Source organism: Oryzias melastigma, linkage group LG13, assembly GCF_002922805.2.
Source record: "Oryzias melastigma strain HK-1 linkage group LG13, ASM292280v2, whole genome shotgun sequence".
Classification (NCBI taxonomy): Eukaryota; Metazoa; Chordata; class Actinopteri; order Beloniformes; family Adrianichthyidae; genus Oryzias; species Oryzias melastigma.
The window spans coordinates 13,040,577-13,060,779 of record NC_050524.1 but is presented as its reverse complement, the minus strand read 5'-3'; the positions used below and the strand labels follow the sequence as shown (position 1 = coordinate 13,060,779).

The following is a 20,203-nucleotide window of genomic DNA, read 5'->3' as shown; positions in this document are numbered from 1 at the left end:
GTCTTAACCATCTAGTCTGTTTACATGCTTAGGAATGAACCCTTTGCAGCAGTATGCCAGTGCCTGTGTTACTGACCCGGCACTTGGACTGAGCTGTGACAAGAACATTTTTTTACAGGGATCAATACAGTGTCACATTAGCACAGTAATGAACGGCAGGGAATTAAAGCAAGACTGAAATTACCTGCTCATCAGTCATGCTGGGATTTGCGAGCATGTTGGACAGGGGACAGCGACTCGTTTCACTCGGCACAAAAGCATCGCTGACTGTGAAAGTGGGGGCCTCACTGACTCAGAGCTGCCATATTCTGGAGTAAAACTGATTTTAAAGATTGCAGATGATCCAATTTAGTTTGAGGAAGCTAAAGGATGAAAGTGGAAGATTTTGAAGTTATTTATTTTTATCAAAGGTCAGAAACTTGTCTGTCTCATTCTATATTTAAGGTTCAAACTTTAACCAATATGAAAAAAAACTGAGCTTAAAATATTCAAGGAGAAACTTTGAAAGTGTGAATTATGACAACTTGATTCCATTACCTCTACTGAAAAACTTCTGTGTGGACAAACCTGGTTGTGTATGTTCTTGACCAGACTGCAGTGTATTTCTTTTGAGCTTTTTGTCTGCCACTCCGGATTAATGCAGTGGGTTGTGTCAGGAAAGGCACCCGATGTAAAACCAAATCCAATATATCCAATATGTAAATCATGCATGTTGGTAAAAGAAAGCTGAGGTTAGAGCTGCCTGGAAGGAGGCCTAGAGGAAGACCAGAGAGGAGCTCCATGGAAGCAGTACAGGAGGATTTGAGGGTAATTGGTGTGAGTGAGGAGGATGCAGAGGATAGGATTAGATGGAGGCAATGATTCCCTGCGGGGATGTCTAACGGGAGCAGCCAAAAGATGGAACTGATGTTCTTGACCAGGCATGGTCAGTTACATGAAAGCTTTGTCCCACATTCATGAAAGTCAACAACAGAGCCTTTGTGTTGCTATAGGAGGCCATAAACAAGCGGAATTACAGCATCAATTTAAAAGTCATTTGTATGATCAAAGTGAAGGGTTTTTTTATTTCTAAATTGTAGCAGTCAAATCCAGCTCCCTTTTGTGAGGACTTTTTTTCTCCTCTTCACCAGTATTAAACTAAGCTCCAGGTTATTTCTTGTTCCATCACCCTCTTCTCCTATCTGGGTCTTGCAGCTGTCCTATAGGTGGACATGTGGGTGGGTGGGCTGGAGGGTTAGTTGGGTTCATCTGCATCTCTTAGACAGCTGGATGTAATGAGTGGTAGGACGAAGGCCAGCAGAGTCATGGCTACCGACCATCTGAGCCTGATGAAGGACGAGGATTTGAACACACTTTGATTAACCATACTCCTATATTTTACAAAAGCAATAATCTTTATTTAAATCGTCACACTCCTCCCTTTCCGACTGCTTTACTTAAAACCCACACTTTAAGGATACTTGCAGTGATTTCAGTCTGCCCTGTCCTGAATACATTTTAAAATGGTGTTCTATTATTAGAATTTTTTAAATATTGATTTAGCCTATGTAATGGCTTGGGCACCAGGCAATGTAAATAATTAATCATCTAATTTCCTTGCTAAAGGTGAAGATAGGCATTAAGATGTAAGGTGAGTTGAGGGAAAAACCTTCCTATCATTTAAATTTGACTAAAACCGGGGGCCATGATGAAATTGCATGCCAGTTTTTGACTAAAACCATGAGATAATTCTGCAGTCCATCAAAGTTTTCAACTTCGGGAAGTTTGGTTGAGTATTATGTAGGTCTTGGATGTATTATGGGGTAAAATTCTGCGACAAATTTCCTGCTTATATTGGTTTGAAAGAAATCGGCCTAGTTGTTTGCAAATATTTGTAGAAGCAGATTGTATTGCTAGGTGTGGGTGTATTTGGAAGTTTTAACCCTTGGGCTATCCGGGGTATGTTGACGTTGGGAGTGGGGTCATCTGAACCCCTCAAGATGGTGCGCTGAACTTTTTTTCCCAATGATTTTGGTGTCTGTGGCAAACATGAAGTTCTGTCCACCGTCATTCACATTTGTCATGGGATGGATAACATGTCAATGTAAAGCTTGGGTCATCTGGACCCCATAAAGATAGCACACGGATTCATTTTAAGTATTTGCAATTGACAGAAAGACTTGCAATGTGATTTGTAGCTTCAATGCAATGGTAACCTACAATAAAGAACATGTTATTGGATGGTTTTGTCAGCATTGCGTTTATCTTGAAGCTGTTTAGTCTATGAAGAGTAAAAGTCTTTTTTATTCTGTTTTAAAACCAAAAACCTGCCTTAAGTTAGCAGATTCTCGTCTCACGCCTCTTTGGCGATGAGCTCTGCGAGGCGTCTGATGTTGTGTGGAGATAATGAGCATCATCCTGTAATTCCTCTCTGGTGAGGGCTCAGTAGATATCAGAAATCGGATATCTCAGCATCTTAATTATAGACTCACTGCATTAAACCCTTCCTGTATTCCCCTGGGGCAGGAAAGTAGTGAAGCACTGGGGGGTGGGGGTGTCATCCTCAGACTCTGGACTGCACCAACTCAATCAGCCCTCACTCTATCACTCTTGTCAGCATAGTCTGTCATGTGGTTGGTAACACATGACAGATCTGGAAGATAAAAAAGCCAACTCTCACCCAACTGCCACACTAATGATTTATAAATATCTCCTTCAAAGACCAGCGATGGTGTGGAGGGCAGCGTGGAGGTTATGGTCTCAGTTGTGTTGTAACTGTGCAGACCCATTTAAACTCCCAGTTTGCCTTTCATTTCCTGCCACTAGAACATAAGAGCTGGCTGGAGGAGGAGGGTGCAGAAAGAGCGCCTGGGAACTCTGGTCGGGCAGCTGGGACGAAGTGGCCCATGACATCCACTGGTCCAAATCAGACAGAACCACAAGAAGTAATCAGCTAATGCAGCCATGCTTGTACGGTTTCTTTGCACTATTTCCAGCAAGCATTGGCAGAAATGTTTTATCCGGATTGTTTGGGCACAGAAGTATTTTCAGACAAGTCTTTTATTTCAAGTAGCATTTATAACGTTTGCGTTAGTGTGGTATTTGCACATTATGTTATTTTTTTGTTGTTTAACCCTAGTGAACATTGTGGTTAAACATATGTAATAGAACTGTGGAAAGGAAAAAAAAAAAGCCAGTCCAGGTGTGAACATAACTGCTGGAACCGCTAACGAATCTATATCTGCTTAAACATGCACAAAAAATAAAACTGCAGGGAGAGTCCAGAGTACAACTAAGTGGCGTGTAAAAAGGCTCAGAATATTCCTGAGCTCTAGTAAGCCCCTGCATGGAGCAGAGGAAAGACCAGAAGTACACAAACCACATGCGGGCAGTTATGTAATGACTGAATGTGCAGTTTGACATCTTCTGAATGATTATCAGAGGTTGTGATGACAGAAAAGCACCAAGTATTAGTAATGTAAAGTAGTTTTTGTCTAGTCTGCCACAAACTTAGCACAGCTTTAGTCATTTAACCCTTGTGCTACCCGAGGCATCTTTACATTACAAGTGGGGTCATTTGGACCCCACAAGACAGCATGCTGAACATAAAAAAAACATGTATCTTCACTGGTGTCCTTGCCAGACATGAGATCTTGTCCACCTTTGTCATGGGAAGGATCACACCTTAATGTAGGGTGGGGTCATCTGGACCCCATAAGATAGCACAAGGGTTAATATAGAAACCCTTGTCAAAAACAAATAAAATTGTCTTCAGGTCAAATATTTGTGACCTAAGATGCCAATCCATGTGTTACACATCTCCAATATTTATATTTACATATTTTGCGAATATTCTATCATACTGGTTACAAAATGTATGCTCGAAACAGAAAATGAATCTCTTTAAACATTGTAGTGTCCATGTTGACATTTACAAGGCTACACATCTGAAAGCAAGTGCTTGAGACACAATGAGATTATTGCTCAAATCACTCACAAGACCAGCAGACCAAAATAACAAGTGTGGGCTATTTTCTACTTTGTTTGGTGTCTGTGACCTTTAGTAATGTCACTAAGGCCTGCATCGGTGCAACAGGCACAAAGGAGCCCAGCCAGTTAAGTGTCTCTAATCGCTTTTCAATGGAATGTAATTTTTTTTTCTGTGCCTGAAATCACATTTTTGCCTGGGTTTTCTTTTGAGGTTGCAGCTGTAAAGCAAAAAATACATACTTAGGTATTGGGGGGAAAAAAAATGCCCTCATATTGTGTATGTGCAGAGCAATTACTGTTTCCATAGTAACTGATGGACGGTGGTGCTGTCCATGGTGCTGAAGTGGCAGGGTTTTTTTTTTATACTTGTTGTTTTTCATGATCATACTTGTTTAATGTTTTATAGGAAACCTGAAAAGGAGATGGGGCTGGGAATTTTAGGGTAACTCATGATACGATGGGATTAACAATACATTGCTCGCGACACCAGTAACATCATGATATAGCAGTCATTGCAATAATCAATACATTACCTAGATAATCAATGATATATCACTATTTTGTAAACAAATATATATATTTATTTTTCCCAAGACTTTTTTTTACAATATATTAATTTAACACCCTTTGCAAAAGTAAAATACCATGATGAATAAATACTAAAGTGTCTTTGTAATAACAACGGACACTTTAAGTTAACAAATAAACTGAACTCCAATTAGAACTTAAATGCAGAGTAAATCAAATGGCCTCTTCAGAGAACAAATTTGGATTTAAAAATTAACAATGTTGTATTGTAATTCTTTTTTTTTACATTTTATGTTTGATAATTTATTATTATTGAGACATACTATGAACATTTAGCCTGTTAATTTTATTTGGTCGTCTTTTTTTAGTGTGGATAGAATCTAGGCCAATCAGCAGACTGTTTGAGGTGGCACAAACGTAACACTAAAATGAAACTTGTGAACACAAAATCAAAGACGGAGCGAAAGCGAGATGAGGCACTATGCATCTAAAAACGTTTGCGCTGCAATTGCAAAAATATTTTTTGGAAGAAAAACAAAAAAAGTTTGCAAACATTGAAATATTTTTGAAAGCAAAAAAAAAAGTTTTTGAAAGCAAATATTAAATATTTTTATTTGCAAATAATGATTTTTTTCCCCTTAACACTTTACATTTTGTTTGCAATTTAGAATATTTTGATTGCAAAACTGTCTATTGCTTGCAATATGGTTGCACAAAAATCACTTCATAGATATAAAGAAAAAAATGCCAGCAGAAAAATATGGATTTTGCTTATTCCTATAATTTTTCCCAGGGTTTTGTTATTAATCCAGGGTCAGGATCAAAAAGGAGGTGATGAGAGATTTGAGTTGTGTGTACGGGGAGAATCAATATCGACACAATCAAAAGTTAAGAGGGATTAAAGTGACCGTGATGACAGAGCACACTCAAAATGGTTTAAAATAGCTGCAGAGATTACACTAATGTAATCCAATTGAAAGGAACCTTCTCCAAATATTTATTATTGAAACACCATCTGCTTGATGCCTGGAGGGTCAGTTAGATATGCAGTGTAGCGATTTTGCTGTCCCACATTCCTGTCCATGTTGTCCATCTAAACATTGGGGAATATTTTCTGGCTCACTTACAGTCTCTGTTCATGTTTGCCCTCATTTTACCTTCAGCAAACCCAGAAATCACCATGAGATCGGTTTGTTTCTTGATTTCCCATTACATTATTCATCCATATTTCATTTTTCATCTAATCAAAATTTCCAATGAGCCAAAAGGAAAATTTGCTTGAATAATTTATTATTATGTTGTTGTTGTTTCTAGCGTGCTGGGCCATTTATGGGGATCATTTTTTGACGCTTTAACACCCCTCTGAGGTAGATCCACACTCGGAAAAACACTGTTTTGTTGCAGTGACGACTGTTTTGTTATGAAGACCAAAAAGTTGGCAGATGTTGGGGAAAAAATAGTCCCAAGATTGGAGTTCATTTAAGTCTGTTTAAACTTTTTTTTCCAAACAATTGCTGTCCTCTTGTGTTAAAGTAAGATAACTTGTTAAAATAAAAGTGTAACCGGTGAGTCAGCCAACAAATATGTGCAGGTTCTGTCTAAAGGTTTCCCGAAGTGTCTTAGATTTTAGACTGTAAGTAATAAAATCAAAAAGTGGAACAAGGGGTTGCTTTTCAGTTGTTATTCTAACTAGACGATGAAGCAGATGATTTTACTACTTGCTAACTACCCAAGTGGAGGATATAAGCCAACACAGTCGTGCCAGAAATGCAATGTGTCACATTTACCATTAGCCTCCTATCTGCTAAAACTTTCAAATATGCCAGTTGGGATCAGATTTAGATAAAAAGTGACTCAAGAAATCTGCAGCTCATCAGAGATGTTTCAGAAGAGAGCTTTCCCCTATTTATAATGGAGGCGGCACTTTTTGAGGCAAGGGGACTTTAAATAATTTACAAAACGCACCCACTTTTTAAGACTTGTTAGAGCCTCTTTTAAAAAAGATTGTGCTAGCAAGGAACAAAAACTTTGGTGAAATATGTTTTTTTTTCATCTTCAATCTCCAAAAAATATTCATGTTTACGCACAGAAAATTTCAGAATTGCAGAATCACATCCTGACTTAATCAGTGACTGCGTACAGATGGACAAAGTCTGTCACATGACACTCTTAAGTTTTTTTTAGTCCAAATTGGAGCAATCGTTTTCCCGGTTTTCAATCATCGTTTGTGTTAACTATGACAGCTCTACAGCTCAGCTCAGTTCAGTCAGCTGTCAGTCTAAAGACCCCATCAACTTTAAGTTTGAAAATGAAAATTAGTTCCTTAAGAAAACTCCGGTAAATCAGTTTAAATGTTAAATCTGTGTTAAAGTTGGGTCATTTTACATTAGAATGAATGGAGATGAGCCATTTTTTTAAATCAAGCCACATAGTTATCCACTGAATTGACTCACCAGTTCATTTTCAAACCCAGATGAACCCCATCTGTTGCTTGGTTTTGTCAGAGGCAGCTACAGAAACTACCAAAAGTTTGTTTGAAGGATCTTTTTACTGCTTTAATCTAAAAACCTGATTCAATATTTTAGGCTTGATTCAGATAAAGTGCCATCAGGGTAATTTCTTTTAGAAATAGCTGGAATTCAACTAGCTGCTAAACTGAGTCTACAGTTTGAACGTGGAGCACCAGGTAGCAGGCTTCTTCTCCAGGATGTGGCTGTGAATGGCTGACAGCTGTCACCCGACATGCCTCTCACTAGTAACCATTTCTGCAATCAGTCAGACGGACGGGACTCTGGCAAGGGGAAAGAGGAAGCCATGTTTGGAAAAACTGGACTATAACTGACGTTCTTATCAGCTTCAGTTAGATTGTGTTAGAAAATCTAAACATGAGTAAATATTTCTTTTGTAGGCTACACATATTCTCAAACATTTTTGTGCAGTAAAAGTGTTTTGTCAACATTTTGCTATGGAAATTTTGATTCAGTGGAAACTTGTTTTTGATGAGCCCTTCAATGATGAATCAGCTACACATTCTACCCTAATCTGAATCAAAGCAAAACCCCTCAAAAAGTTTATGAATAATAAAACTGTTGGCATGATGAACAGCAGCTGTGAAAAAATGGGTTTCTGTTTGTTTTTACCTTTTTAGATCACATCCAAGAAAAAAAAAAAACTAGGCATTTTATGCGTTTTATGAACTTGGGAGAGAGGAAGAGGTGTACATGGAGAATAAATCTGAGCTCCATCTAAAGCTTTAGCTCCACAGAGAGCCTCACATGAGGGACAGACATGGGTGGAAGCAGAGATTACTCCGGGAGATAGAGTGCGGCTGGTTAAAGAGGATCAGTTTATCTTCACACAAGCCTAACATGGCTCCCTGAGGGCTTTGAGAGAGGGACTGACTTTTTATCCCTCACTTGATCATAACACAGCAGCATCAGATTAAGATGCCTTGTTAGATGATCAAATGTGGATTTTTTGTGTGCAAGAACTGCCATAAATTTGTGAACGTATACATATTTTTGTTTTAGATATGACACATTTTTTACTAAACTGTGCAAACTTTATTTTACTAGTTTTATTTTTATATAGATAGGTTTTAATTTCCCTGAGATGTTTTTAATTTCATCACCAGGTGCATTTTTTCATAGTATTGTGCTTCCCCCTATAGACAGCAAAGGACATTGCAGCAAAGACATTTCTCATATAAAAGTCCCCCAACTCAAACACAGTTAACTTGTGATTATTTAGTTGATGTGTCCCTGCAGGGTAAAATGCTTGAGACCTTCATATTGCAGATGTGCAGCAGAAAAGCAAAAAGAAAAAATTTTTTTTTTTTTTTTTTTAAAGAGGAATCCAATTAGTTGAAATAAACCGTGGCTGGAATTGTAGCCGATGGCAAAATGTAATCAGGACATAGTTGAACGAGGCCACAAAGCATCATATCGTTATCATCCTCACCAACAACTCCAGATTTTTTTAAACCTCCCAAGGATTTGGGTTGAATTCCGTTCCATATCCACATCTTGAACTGCTTTCTGTCCGCGCACACAAACACTCTCCAGATGGAAAGGTCCGTGGATTAGTGAAGATTTTGCTGCATTTAATAAACAATTGGTGGCACAGTTCTGAGGATAAACCTACTCAAAGAAATGCAAGAGTAGTCTGGAGGGAGGACGCTGCATGACATGATCCCACTTTATCAGAGTATTTTTGGACCATTCAGAATTTGACTGACTGCATATGTCCTGCACCCTCCTTTAGAATTCATTCACATCCAGTTTGTTGCCTCTCTGTATTCAGAATAGACTTCCTCAGTGTTTGCAGATGAAATCAAAGAGGAATAAAGATGTGCTTTAAATCTGAAAATAGATATTTCATCTGCATGCTGTACGTTATCACTCAAAAACATGCTGACATGACAGTGAGGATGTTAAAGATAGTAATCTGGTGCATACATGACCAGAAGATGGATTTATTGTCTGGCACCGCTGACATGAGCATACATGGACGATGCAGTCTTAATAATAGATGAGGACGGTTTTTGGGTTTTTATTCTGCCTTCCTCATTGAAAGGATGAACTGGTTGTGCTCGGTGGGCATGAAAGGACTGACCTCGGCCACTGGCGGTCATGGCTTCTTTTCCAAAGTCAAACACATTTTAGTCATTTGATTCTGAGATTGTTAGAATAAAATTTCTCATTTTCAAAATGGTTTGGAATAATTACTTTAAGGACTTAAGAGTTGGAAAGTATTACCATTAACTAAACTATAAATACAGCTGGTAAATTTTACAGTAATATTAAAATACAACTGGAATTTAAAACAATCAAAAAAACATTTTATATTTTTTGCTTTAAAGGTCAAACATAGGACTGTGGATCTTGGTGGCGATCTGATTCAATTCTCAATGATTTACAGATTGAACCACAACTCTTACTATTTAATAAAAATATGTTTGAATGGCTGCTATATGTGTGTCATTTTGCTGGATGAATACAAATGTAAAAATATTTATTTAAATACCACCATTTATACATCTTATTTGGAACCAAAGATGAGAATCAGCAAGGCATAACAGAAGAAAACCAACTTTGAAAAATAAATTGTATTTATCATTTTAAACAATGTCACATTTAAAACTGTTTCTGTTTAACTTCCTAGTTAACTTCGGCAGTAAACAAAACATAAACATCATTGTTGTGTTCTGTATTGTTACAACAAAGAGCTCAACAATACTTAAATAAAAAAGTGGCTCTGTAACAACAAAAAAACTCTCACAGTTGTTTAATCTAAGTCAGGGTGTTAAACTCATTTTGGTTCAGGGCCACATTCAACCCATCTGATCTCAAGTGGGCCGGACCATTAAAATAATAGCAAAACAACCTATGGGCAACTTGTTATCTGTAGCTCTATTTTTGTCTTTTTTTTATTTTATCAGTTGGAAAAAAATGCATCAACCAACCTAGAAGCCTAATCATTTAATAACCTTTCATTCACAAAGATCAATGGATTTCAAATAAAATTTAACAAAAAAAATCCCTGTCAAACATCATTTTTCAGTTTGGTGGTTTGAATTTCTTCTGATAGAAGTTTCATCATTCACAGTTTTCACCAAATACTAAACTGATCCTTTGTTCAATTCATTTATTCACATTTATAATGTTGTTGTACATGAAACAAAGTACTTTAAAGTACATTTTTATATAGTGATTGTGTTTGTGGAGGGGTTAATGGTTAGATTTTACAAAGACACCAAATGCTGAAAATTGTATTTTTACTGCTATTATTATTATTACTGTAACTGCTACTACTATAACTATTATCATTGATTACTTTTAAAATATACATGTTCTTCCTTTTTTTATTTTATTGCTGAAGGATTTTGTTTTATTCCAAAATGTACAACAAATCAAAAGTTAGTGAAGGTGCATCATGATAAAGGAATTTTGAAATTGAGTTAAAAAAAGTTTATTTGTATCTTACATAGTTGTCATTTCTCAAAACGTTTTGAAGAGTTTCTATAAAAATGTCCTGCATGTGTTCGTCATTCAAGCCACATCCAGACCAAAAATAAGTCACGTGACCCGAATAAAGACGACTTTTGTGACACATCGAACAGAACTGCTATCATAACATAAACAGTAAGACAAGTGACCGGGACTTGCATCATATTCATGCCCGGCTGATCTATTTTGCTCACGTGAGGTGAGAGGATTGAGATTGGGATTGTTGAGGGATTACTGAGCAGGACTTACCAGACTCAGATTTTCAGAAATGAAGGGACTCCGGCTGTGGGCTTAGAATGTCCCACGAGGAATAAGAAGGCTACCGTCACAAAAACACAAATGATAAACAAGTGCTGGCAAACAAAGAATCTTGTATTTTCTGGCGCTTTATGAAAAATGTGCACATTTTGTCTTTTTTTTTTTTATTTTCCCCACCCCTTGGACCTTTCACCCCCAACAACACCCACCGCCTAATTCTCCTCAAACAGCTTTGAGTCTGGAAAAGAAAGAAGGCGTGCCGCGCTGTAGAGATTTAGAGATCTGGGCTTGCTGTTGATGGATCATACCACTCCCCCTCTTTCATCTTTACCTACTCATGATCCCTCCGCAACCATCTATGCAGGATACTTTTCTTGTCTGCGGCTGAGGGATTTAGCGGCAGCAGTAGCTCTTTTTTTATTTCTTGCTTTAGATATTCAACCAAGCCTCAAACTGGAGACGCAGACGGACTCTGGGTGCTGGGATCAGCTGATCCAGCTTCAGCTGTCTGGTTCGGGTGACTGGGAGCCCTGTGAGTCAGATATCCTGTTTCTATCCTCATATTTTTTCTCCTCTCCATAAAAAGCCTTTGAGAAGTGCGAAGATAATCTTTCCTCGTGTTTTTGTGGCCAGTGAACAGTTCAGAGAGATGGAGGCTGCTGCTCAGTTATTGTTGCTGCTAAACAGGAGTTGGGACAGAATCCTTAAAAAAAAAAAAAACTTGAGGTGGTAATTTGTAAAGGATATATGCAGGGTTTTGTTTTCTCACTGTTGAAATTTTAAACANNNNGTTTTAACCAGCTGAAGTAGTTTTAATACTTTGTTTTGGTAGTTATTTTGCTTTTAAATAAAATATCTTATGAACTTGGATTTCTAGTGAAGTTTAATCAGTAATAATAGTCATTTTTTTCTTTTTTTATTTAGTTGTTTGATTAGATTAGTTGAAAATTAGGTTTATTTTGTTGATTTGTTTTATTTTTTTCAAGGAGCCTTTTTGTAGAATTTACAATATTTCATAATGAGAATTGGAATCTTGAGATGATACTGGACAGCAGCTAAAAACCAAAACTATTTTTATTTTCCTCACATTTGTGTAATATTGTATCTCAATTCATTTCTCATAGTAAAAGGCACAAAGTTAAGTACATTTTGAATAAAGGTTAATCTTTAGGTATTTCTTCTTGTTTGTAATTCTACCCTCTGGTCTTCTAAATTTTTCTGAAACAATTTTGAAATCTCTTGGAAATATTCATGAGTTCCTCCTCTTTAGACTCAGAAAAGACAGAAGTGGGGATATGCATGGTGGCCTTATAGGAAAAAGGCTGCAGAACCTTTTGAACTATGTTCATCTTTGATAGATAAAATAATCAGTCCATGGTATAGCCTAGCATAGCAAGATTCAAATGTAAATAAATTGATTTGCTTTCAAAAGTTTACCAAGAATCTTAATTTTTTAATAGTCTTTTCAGTTCAGATGAAAGAACATTGTGACGTTGATATAATTTCTTAATAGTTTGCATTCTTTGTCAAACTCAAATTTTGTAGATCATCTAACACGTTTTTATACTAAATAAAAAAAACTCAAGTACACTAGAAAATATGATGTAAAAGTATTTTTTTTTTGTATTTAGGAAATTGTTGTGATTGTTATAGTTAGGATGCATTGGGGTTTTGTGCATAAACAGCTTTGTTTGTTAGATCAGATTCAGGTCAGGATTTTGACCACTCAGAAATGTTGTTTCTCGTACTTAACCCCTGTGCTATCTTATGGGGTCCAGATGACCCCACTTGATGTGTGATTTCTTCCAAGACAAAGGTGGACAGGATTTGACAGACACCAGTGAAGATAAAAAAAATCTATGGAAAAAGAAGTTAAGTGTGCTGTCATGTGGGGTCCAGATGACCCCACTTTTAATGTAAACATGCCTAGGATAGCACAAGGGTTACACAAGTACACTTTTTCAAGAAATGGCAACATTTAATACTTTGTGGTTTCCATTAACTGTGGCAAAAAACTTATGGGGCCTGATTTTGGAGCATCGTCTTTCTCCAGAACTCAGATGTGTCGCGACTTGACGATGTGAAGAAATGGAGGGAGTTCTCTTTCAGGGCTTTTTTTTTGTTGTAAATTGCAGAAGTTGTTGCTCCATTCATTACAGCGACTCCCTGAAGCAGCCAAACATCCCCATATCATCATCACACTACCACAACCAAATTTAACTGTTGGCACACTGCTTTTTTTTTTTTTTGTCTTTGAAGCTGTGTTGCTATCACAACAGCTTTAACAGGATAGAGAACGTCCAAAAGGTAAATATTTGACTTGAAAGTCTCAGAGATTATAAAGAACTTTCTGTTAAAGCTAAGAGGAGCTTTAGAGCTTGTTGTTGTCTTCATGAACTGTCATGAACTCTAACCTGAGTCAGGTGTAGTCTGCGGTTCCTCTGCAGTTCAGGATTCTGTTCTGAGCTGTTTGGTGGATAAGTTGTCACTTCATTTTGGGGTAGTTTTAATCAGCCAGTCACTGCTGCAATACTTCTGTTCATGTTTAAATTTCTAGCTGATGGCTTTCGTTTTAGTTTAGTGGTTGACTTTAAAAATGGCTTTGTACCCTTTCCAAGACATATATTTCAATGACTTTTTCCCCAATTCTGTCTGGTGTCTTTATATTGCTGCAGCATGTTTAGTTACAATAAATGTATTTGGTCCACTTAACTTTATCAGACAGGTTCTGGTTGTTTTTAGGATTCTGTGGCTGTGACTCAACCCAATTGTGGATTGTGGACCACTTATACTTATATTTTAACAAAATTCATGTATATTTTTTATATTTTTGACCTTTGCTAATCAACATTTATACTTTAATAATGCAGTCTTTCTTTTGACAAAGAGAAACATTTAAGTGACAAAATAAATATTTTTTTTCTCACTGCCCTGCATCACTTTCAGCACAAGTTTGAACTGCAAGCATATTCATTCCTTCTGTGAACTGACTCATCATTTTTCAATTGATTTTTAAAGCTCATTTAGACTTTTTTGTTAATATGATATATATAAAAAACACAAGACCTGAAAATGTTTGCCTTGTTCTTTGCTATTGTACATGGTTGAATGGTGCTGTAACATTGGAGGAAAAAAAAGAAGTGTAGAAATGATTGATGTTTCTTTTTTCAAACCTTATGAATCATTTATATTTGTGTCTTTGTTCTCCAACTGCAAAAATCACAAATGAATGTTGTGATTTTAGACGAACTCCCCGTCAAACCTTAATGTGGGACTATGTTGTTTATGTTTCAGGTGACGCCCAGAAGGTGGAGATGCCAAGCAAAGAAATGGAGGTGGTGAGGGGGCAGATGGTGGTGCTGCAGGCGTGGTACAGTCCCAGCTCGGACATTTCCAAAAACACGGTCATTTGGCACTTCACAGGGAACGAGTCCAAGCAGGTGAGGAGATGCTCGCCGAAGCAGGAAAAAAGCTAATAAATGCAGAACTCAAGGAATGGAACTTTATTTTCAGAAAAATATTTGCTTAAACACTTTAGATAGTTGATTTAAACTTAGATTGAAAAGGGGTAAAAACTATACAGTCACATTTTTTTAAATAATTCTTTTAAATTATAACGAGTTTGATCAGCTGCTCCAAAGACGTGTTTCATCAACATTTCCACCAAAAACTGAACATGTAATCCTTCAAACTGTTAGGTTCCTGTAGGTGGAATGTACTCTTGTGGTGACATATTATTTCAAACTTGAATCTGGCCTAATTTTATCATTTTGATCCCGCTGTGACCTCTTCTGGAACAGAAAGGAGAGCCTCTTTAAAAGCATTACAAGGAAGCACAATATGTGTGCTGATCCCTAACAGCTGCTGCAGAAAGCTACATTTTAAGGCTCCCATAGAAACCATTGTTAATGGGGAGTTATTGAGGTTATTAAAAAAAGACATCGCTGATGGTATGCTTTACTTTGCTGTACATGAACTTGTAGTGAGATTGCTCATATCTGCACATATGTTCTGCAGCATGTGTGCCCGCATGGTAAATAATTTTAGCGTGTGATGCCTGCAAGCTTATCTCAAAGGGAAAAATCTGCCTAAATTTCAACGTCCACCATCTGTACATGTCAGGATTATCGTCATGAAGGACGTGGTTAATCTGCGCATCTTGACATGCCTGTTGCAACGGAGTCAAACTTTTTTTTTTTTCTTCTAAATGGACACAACAGTTTGACTCAATGTTTTCAGTGTATTGAATGGGGGGGTTGTTTTCTTTCCCCCTTGGGGCCAGCTAAGGATGCTTTCTCTAAAGTTGTTTTTTCTTTTTTCTGTCTCACAGGTGATCAACTTCAGCTCAGGTAAAGTCGGCCACGGACACAATGATTTCACCAAAAGAGTGGGCTTCAGTGTGACCATGCCCTCGGCCAACCTCTCCATCTACATCAACAAAACCCAGGAAAGCGACTCTGGTCTTTACTTCTGCCACGTCATCGTCCCCGGAGGTCACGGCATTTCCGGAGAGATGAGGCTTAATGTCAAAGGTAGCGGTCCACAGCGTCAAAAGCTTTTCAGCGGTTCAGTGACAAATTTTGGATCGGAGCTGTAATTGAAAAATGGCTTTAGACTTAAAAAAAAAAAACAACAACAACCACATGGTGTTTGGATAATCGAGGTGGTCTGAAGTTAAGTCATCTTCCAAAAGCAGATGGAAATTATAGAGAGAGGGGACGAACCATCTACTTATTTTCATGCAGTGTGCCCACTGCTCTGAGTAGCTTTCACATGGCCAGCAGCAGATTAACACTAATGTACATGCTGAAGAAGAGGTCAGTCCTGTTGATTCTTATCTCCCACATGTTAAGTTGCAGCGCTGACTCTGTGAATCCGTCTCTGCAGTCCCTCCGTCTCCCCCGGTGTGCCGCATGACCGGGAACCCCGTGGTGAGAGGCAACGTGACTCTGAGCTGCAAGTCCAGCCACGGAAAACCTGTCCCTCAATACAAGTGGACCAAAGCTGCCCCCACGTCTGAGGTCTTCTTCTCCCCGATCCAGAGTGAGTACGGATGTTCTGAGAAACATCTGAAGGTCAAACTGTGGTTTTTGTCTGCTTAACGTTCACATCTGCATCTATAAAATGCATTTTTAGTATTTCAACTCGAGCAATCGTTGTTTTTACTTACAAAGTTGCTCCGATTTTCACAATAAAGTCACAGCAGTTGAGTTTTTCTTTTTTATTTTCAGAATAAAATGGGCCATATTTTCTATATACCATAGATCTGCTGAAAATGGAATTTCTAAAACAAACAAAAAAGCAATATTCAACATTAATCCGCTTTTCAGATCTAAACTCGATGCTTAATGTGTTATTCAATTCCTGCATCCCAGCAATGTTAACTAATGACTGTGGTGGAATCCCATTTAATTTTTAGTCAATAAGGACAGTTATGACTTCAGGATTGGTTCCTACTTCATGCAAATCTATCTTCAGGAATCCATCAATTTCCCTGATTGATTTGTGAAAAACAAAAATAAATGAGCAGCACATTTCTAAAAAGGATCCAATCCTAACTTGTAAAAGCTTGTTTTTTTTCCGAGGAAGACTTTGGATTTATGTTTTTTTTTTATTCAGATAAGTGTAAACTCAAAAATGGTTCATATCACAACAACAGGAACAATTTCCTGCCTCGTTGCATCAGTTGACAGTTTGCTGAATTCAAATTGTGCAGAATCGGTCTGTGAACTTTATCCAATCTCTCCTGGATGATCTTTTTTTCATAAGTTACACATTAAAGTCTCGTGGTGTCGCTCATTCCAAGTGTTTAGAAATTTCAACCCAGAGGAACAAGGTTCTACTGATGCAACACAGTGTGGTCATTTTCAGAGTAGAGATGAGTTGTTGCTGCAGAAGTATGTGTTGCATCATGATGTCTTCTGACAATGAATATTCCAGTTCCTGCAACCCATCCAGAATCTAACCTTATTCTCAGAAGTCAAAATGGTGTTAAAGGGGTTGGGGAATTTCAACACAAAGGAGTCAAGTTTCATTAGCACTTTAAAACTCACACATGATCAATTTAAAGACCCACTCTAATGAAAATCCTGTTTTTAACATGTTCTTGAGGCTTTTTTATGTTGGTGGATATATATAAAGAAAATTGATCTTAAAATTGTTTTTCCAAGTATTTATTTACTCAAATTGTTGTGACTCAGGAGCAGACAAAAATATTGTTTGAAAAACAGCTTACTTGTGATGTAGAAAATACACAAGCTCCCTGCTCTGTTTGAGGTGTAAAGGTTTGTTGGCTAGAAAGAGTGTGTGAACAGAGTTGTCAGATATGGATGATGGGAAGGGTGGGCGGATTTGCTCCACTCAAACAGTCCAACCCACAACTCGGAGGCAAATTTCTAATTACTGTATTGAAGTTGCAGTTTAGCTAGGGGTGCAACTTATACTCAGGAGCGTATTAGAGTAGAATTTAATGGGCAAAACAAGGTTGCATGGTGCAGCCAGTTCCTGCAGATAAACTCACCGCAGACCTCCAAACTCAAGTGGCCTTCAGATTATTAGCTCAAAAGCATGGATTAGAGATCTTTATAGAATTGCTTTATGGACGAGCAGTTTCAACCAAACCATACATCGCTAAGTGGAATGTAAAAAGCTTGATGCAGTGGTATGAAGCATACTGTCACTGGACAATTCAGCTCTCGGAAGTAACAAATGTTCATCAATCTGAGGGCAGAGTCTTTATTTGGCAATTACCAGGATAATGGAATTTGTGTGAAGTTTGGTGGAGGGAGGATTATGGTGGGGAGTTGCTTTTCAGAAGTTCTTAAAAGATAACCAAACAGGGAAGTTGGAGGCTGACTCCACCCACATCTTAAAATTTGAAAATCCAGTAAGAGGGGTGGGGCTTGGGGGTTGGACTGTTATTGTTACTGGAGCTGCGGATCATGATGCTCTGAAACTTGCATGGTTTGACCAATTACAAAATTCAACTGTAATACATTGATTCAATCTGTAGGGGGCAGCACACAGACAGTTTTTGACTATATTTTCAAGAATTAAACAGTTTTATTTTAATTTATCAAAAATTTGGCAATGACCAACAGACAGCACTTTAAGGTCAATTTATAGAGGTCAACGGCCAAACAAATTTGATTAAGGGTTCAGTTACTCTTTAAAGACCAACTCTGTTGGAGCTGTTCAGGAATGGCTCCTCCCATTTCAACAGCACACCAGTGCAAAAATGTCCATAGAGTCATGGTCTAACTCCCTCAACCTCAATTTGGGATTAATTAGACCAGGGGTCAGCATCCTGCGGCTCCAGAGCCACATGTGGCTCTTTTATCTCTCCGTGGAGGCTCTCTGGCTGAAGAAAAATAAAATAATAGTATTTTTTTTTTTAAATTGGAGATGTTATTTAAGCAACATTTTAACATTTTTGACTAATTTGTTGTCTACTGGGACTTTTAGGCTAATTCAGAATTTAGCTTCTATTTTAGCAACAGGCTAACGTTTTTGACTAATTTAGTTTACTGAGGAATTTTATGCTAATTTGGAGTTTAGCTAATATTTTAGCTATATGCTAACATTTTGGCTGATTTGTTATCTACTGGGGTTTTTAGGCTAATTTAGAGTCTGGCTTTTATTTTATCAACATGCAAACGTTTTTGGCTGATTTAATTTACCAAGGAATTTTATGCTAATTTGGAGTTCAGCTAGTAATTAAGCAACAAGCTTACTTTTTTGCCAATTAGGCCTCTACTAAAGGTAAAAGTAAAAAACGTTTAAAAAAAATCCCATTTTGAGAAATGCTAGTTCCTTTGTATATTTTTGCTTTTGTTCGTGCCAAAAAATAGACATTCATAGTTATTTTAAAAAAACAAACAAAAAAAAGGTCATGAATGCTAATCCAAATTGCTTTAAGGCTAAAGTAAGACTATACTGCTCCTTCTAGGTTTTGATCAGTAGAAAATGAGCCCAAATGGCTCTTTTAATGATAAGGTTGCCGACCCCTGAATTAGACCAAAGACTTGGGACCAGACCCTCTTGTCCAACATCAGTGTCTGACCTCCCTAATGTGCGTCTGTAAACATATGTGGTCAAACATTCTCATGAAGGTCTTCCTAAACCCGTGAAAAGCCTTCCTAGAAGAATTAAATCTTTGATGTCTGCACACTGTGGCCAACGTCATATTAAACCCTGTGGATTAAAGAAATATCACTGAACTTCATATGTTTAAAGGTAGTTGTGAATACTTTTGGCAGTATGGCACGTCATGGTTAGTTGTTGCTAAAGAAACAAACATCCATGTAAAATAGTCTCACCGTTTTTCCGGTGTTAACTTGATTTACTAATAAAAGCTTTAAAAAAATAGTAAATTAAGATTTAGATATAAGCTAATGAGGCAAACAGGCATCCTTATTAGGCTCTAGATTGCCATTCTGCCAAGTATTATAGTGATATTTTTGTCTAAAGTCACACAAAGGTTCATTTTGAAAGTTTTTGAGCACAAAAATATGTTAAAACTTTTTAGAAATAATGACAAATTAGGATTAATTTCTAAACTTATGTCTGACATATATCTAGTTTCTTATATTTATCTTTTTTAACATTTGTTAGAAGGAGGTGGATAAAATAAAGGGTATTTTATTAGCAGCACTAGATGCTTAAAGATTAACCTTTAGCTCAGCATTTTTCAAATTTACCTCAAAAGAACAATTTCCAGAAAATGCAAATCCCCTTTACAAATAGATGTACAGCATCCTTCTCTTTCAGTGCTGCCTATGCAAAAAAATGCATGTTTGCATTGTTTTATTGATGCTGAAATGATTCTGCAGAGAAAACACCATCTGTTTCTGAACAACTGGACTCAGGCTGATTGATTGAGTATTGACTTAACTGCTTTGATCCCTGGCTTTATCGTAGAAAAGTCCCCAGACTCATGAGATGAAAACTACTCTCTCTGATTGTGCATTAACCCAGGCTTTTAAAGTGCTGTGCACACACTACGGTCCATATCGCTCATTTATGTGCATCCTCTCACATGGCTTCAACACTTGAATTTAATTTGCCTTTTGAACTTTTCTCTGCCGTCACCGCTTCTCTCTTTCAGCATTTTCTGTCTGTTTTTGCCTCTGCTGATCCTCTCGCACTCCTCCTTTTCCAGCTGACTTTATCTAACAAGCCCCATGTCATTACTCCATCAGCCCCTCTAAGAGGCATAGGTTGGATTTGGGATTGAGAGTGCAGCAGATCTCGCTCTTACGACTCCCTCCCCCCCCTCCCAGCCATCTTCCCCTCCGCCTCTCATTCATGCTCGCTGTGTTTCTCTCTCTGCCATCTTTCCTTCTGCATAAAAACCCAGAATGGAGAGCCTGCTCCCAGCCCATGCTTGTCCTTGGGTTCATGGGTAAGGGTTTTCACTCATCTATTCCCCGTATTTTACC

At 37.6% G+C, this 20,203-nt stretch overlaps 1 protein-coding gene across 1 annotated transcript in view; it reads left to right on the top strand.

The window, feature by feature from the left end:
• esamb (endothelial cell adhesion molecule b) overlaps positions 1-20,203 on the top strand; it is a 56,072-nt gene that overhangs the window by 28,189 nt on the left and 7,680 nt on the right. The window contains exons 2-4 of the mRNA XM_024276669.2: positions 14,058-14,203; positions 15,094-15,295; positions 15,651-15,806. Coding sequence (XP_024132437.1) covers positions 14,058-14,203; positions 15,094-15,295; positions 15,651-15,806 — 504 coding nt within the window. The remainder of the gene's footprint in view (positions 1-14,057; positions 14,204-15,093; positions 15,296-15,650; positions 15,807-20,203) is intronic.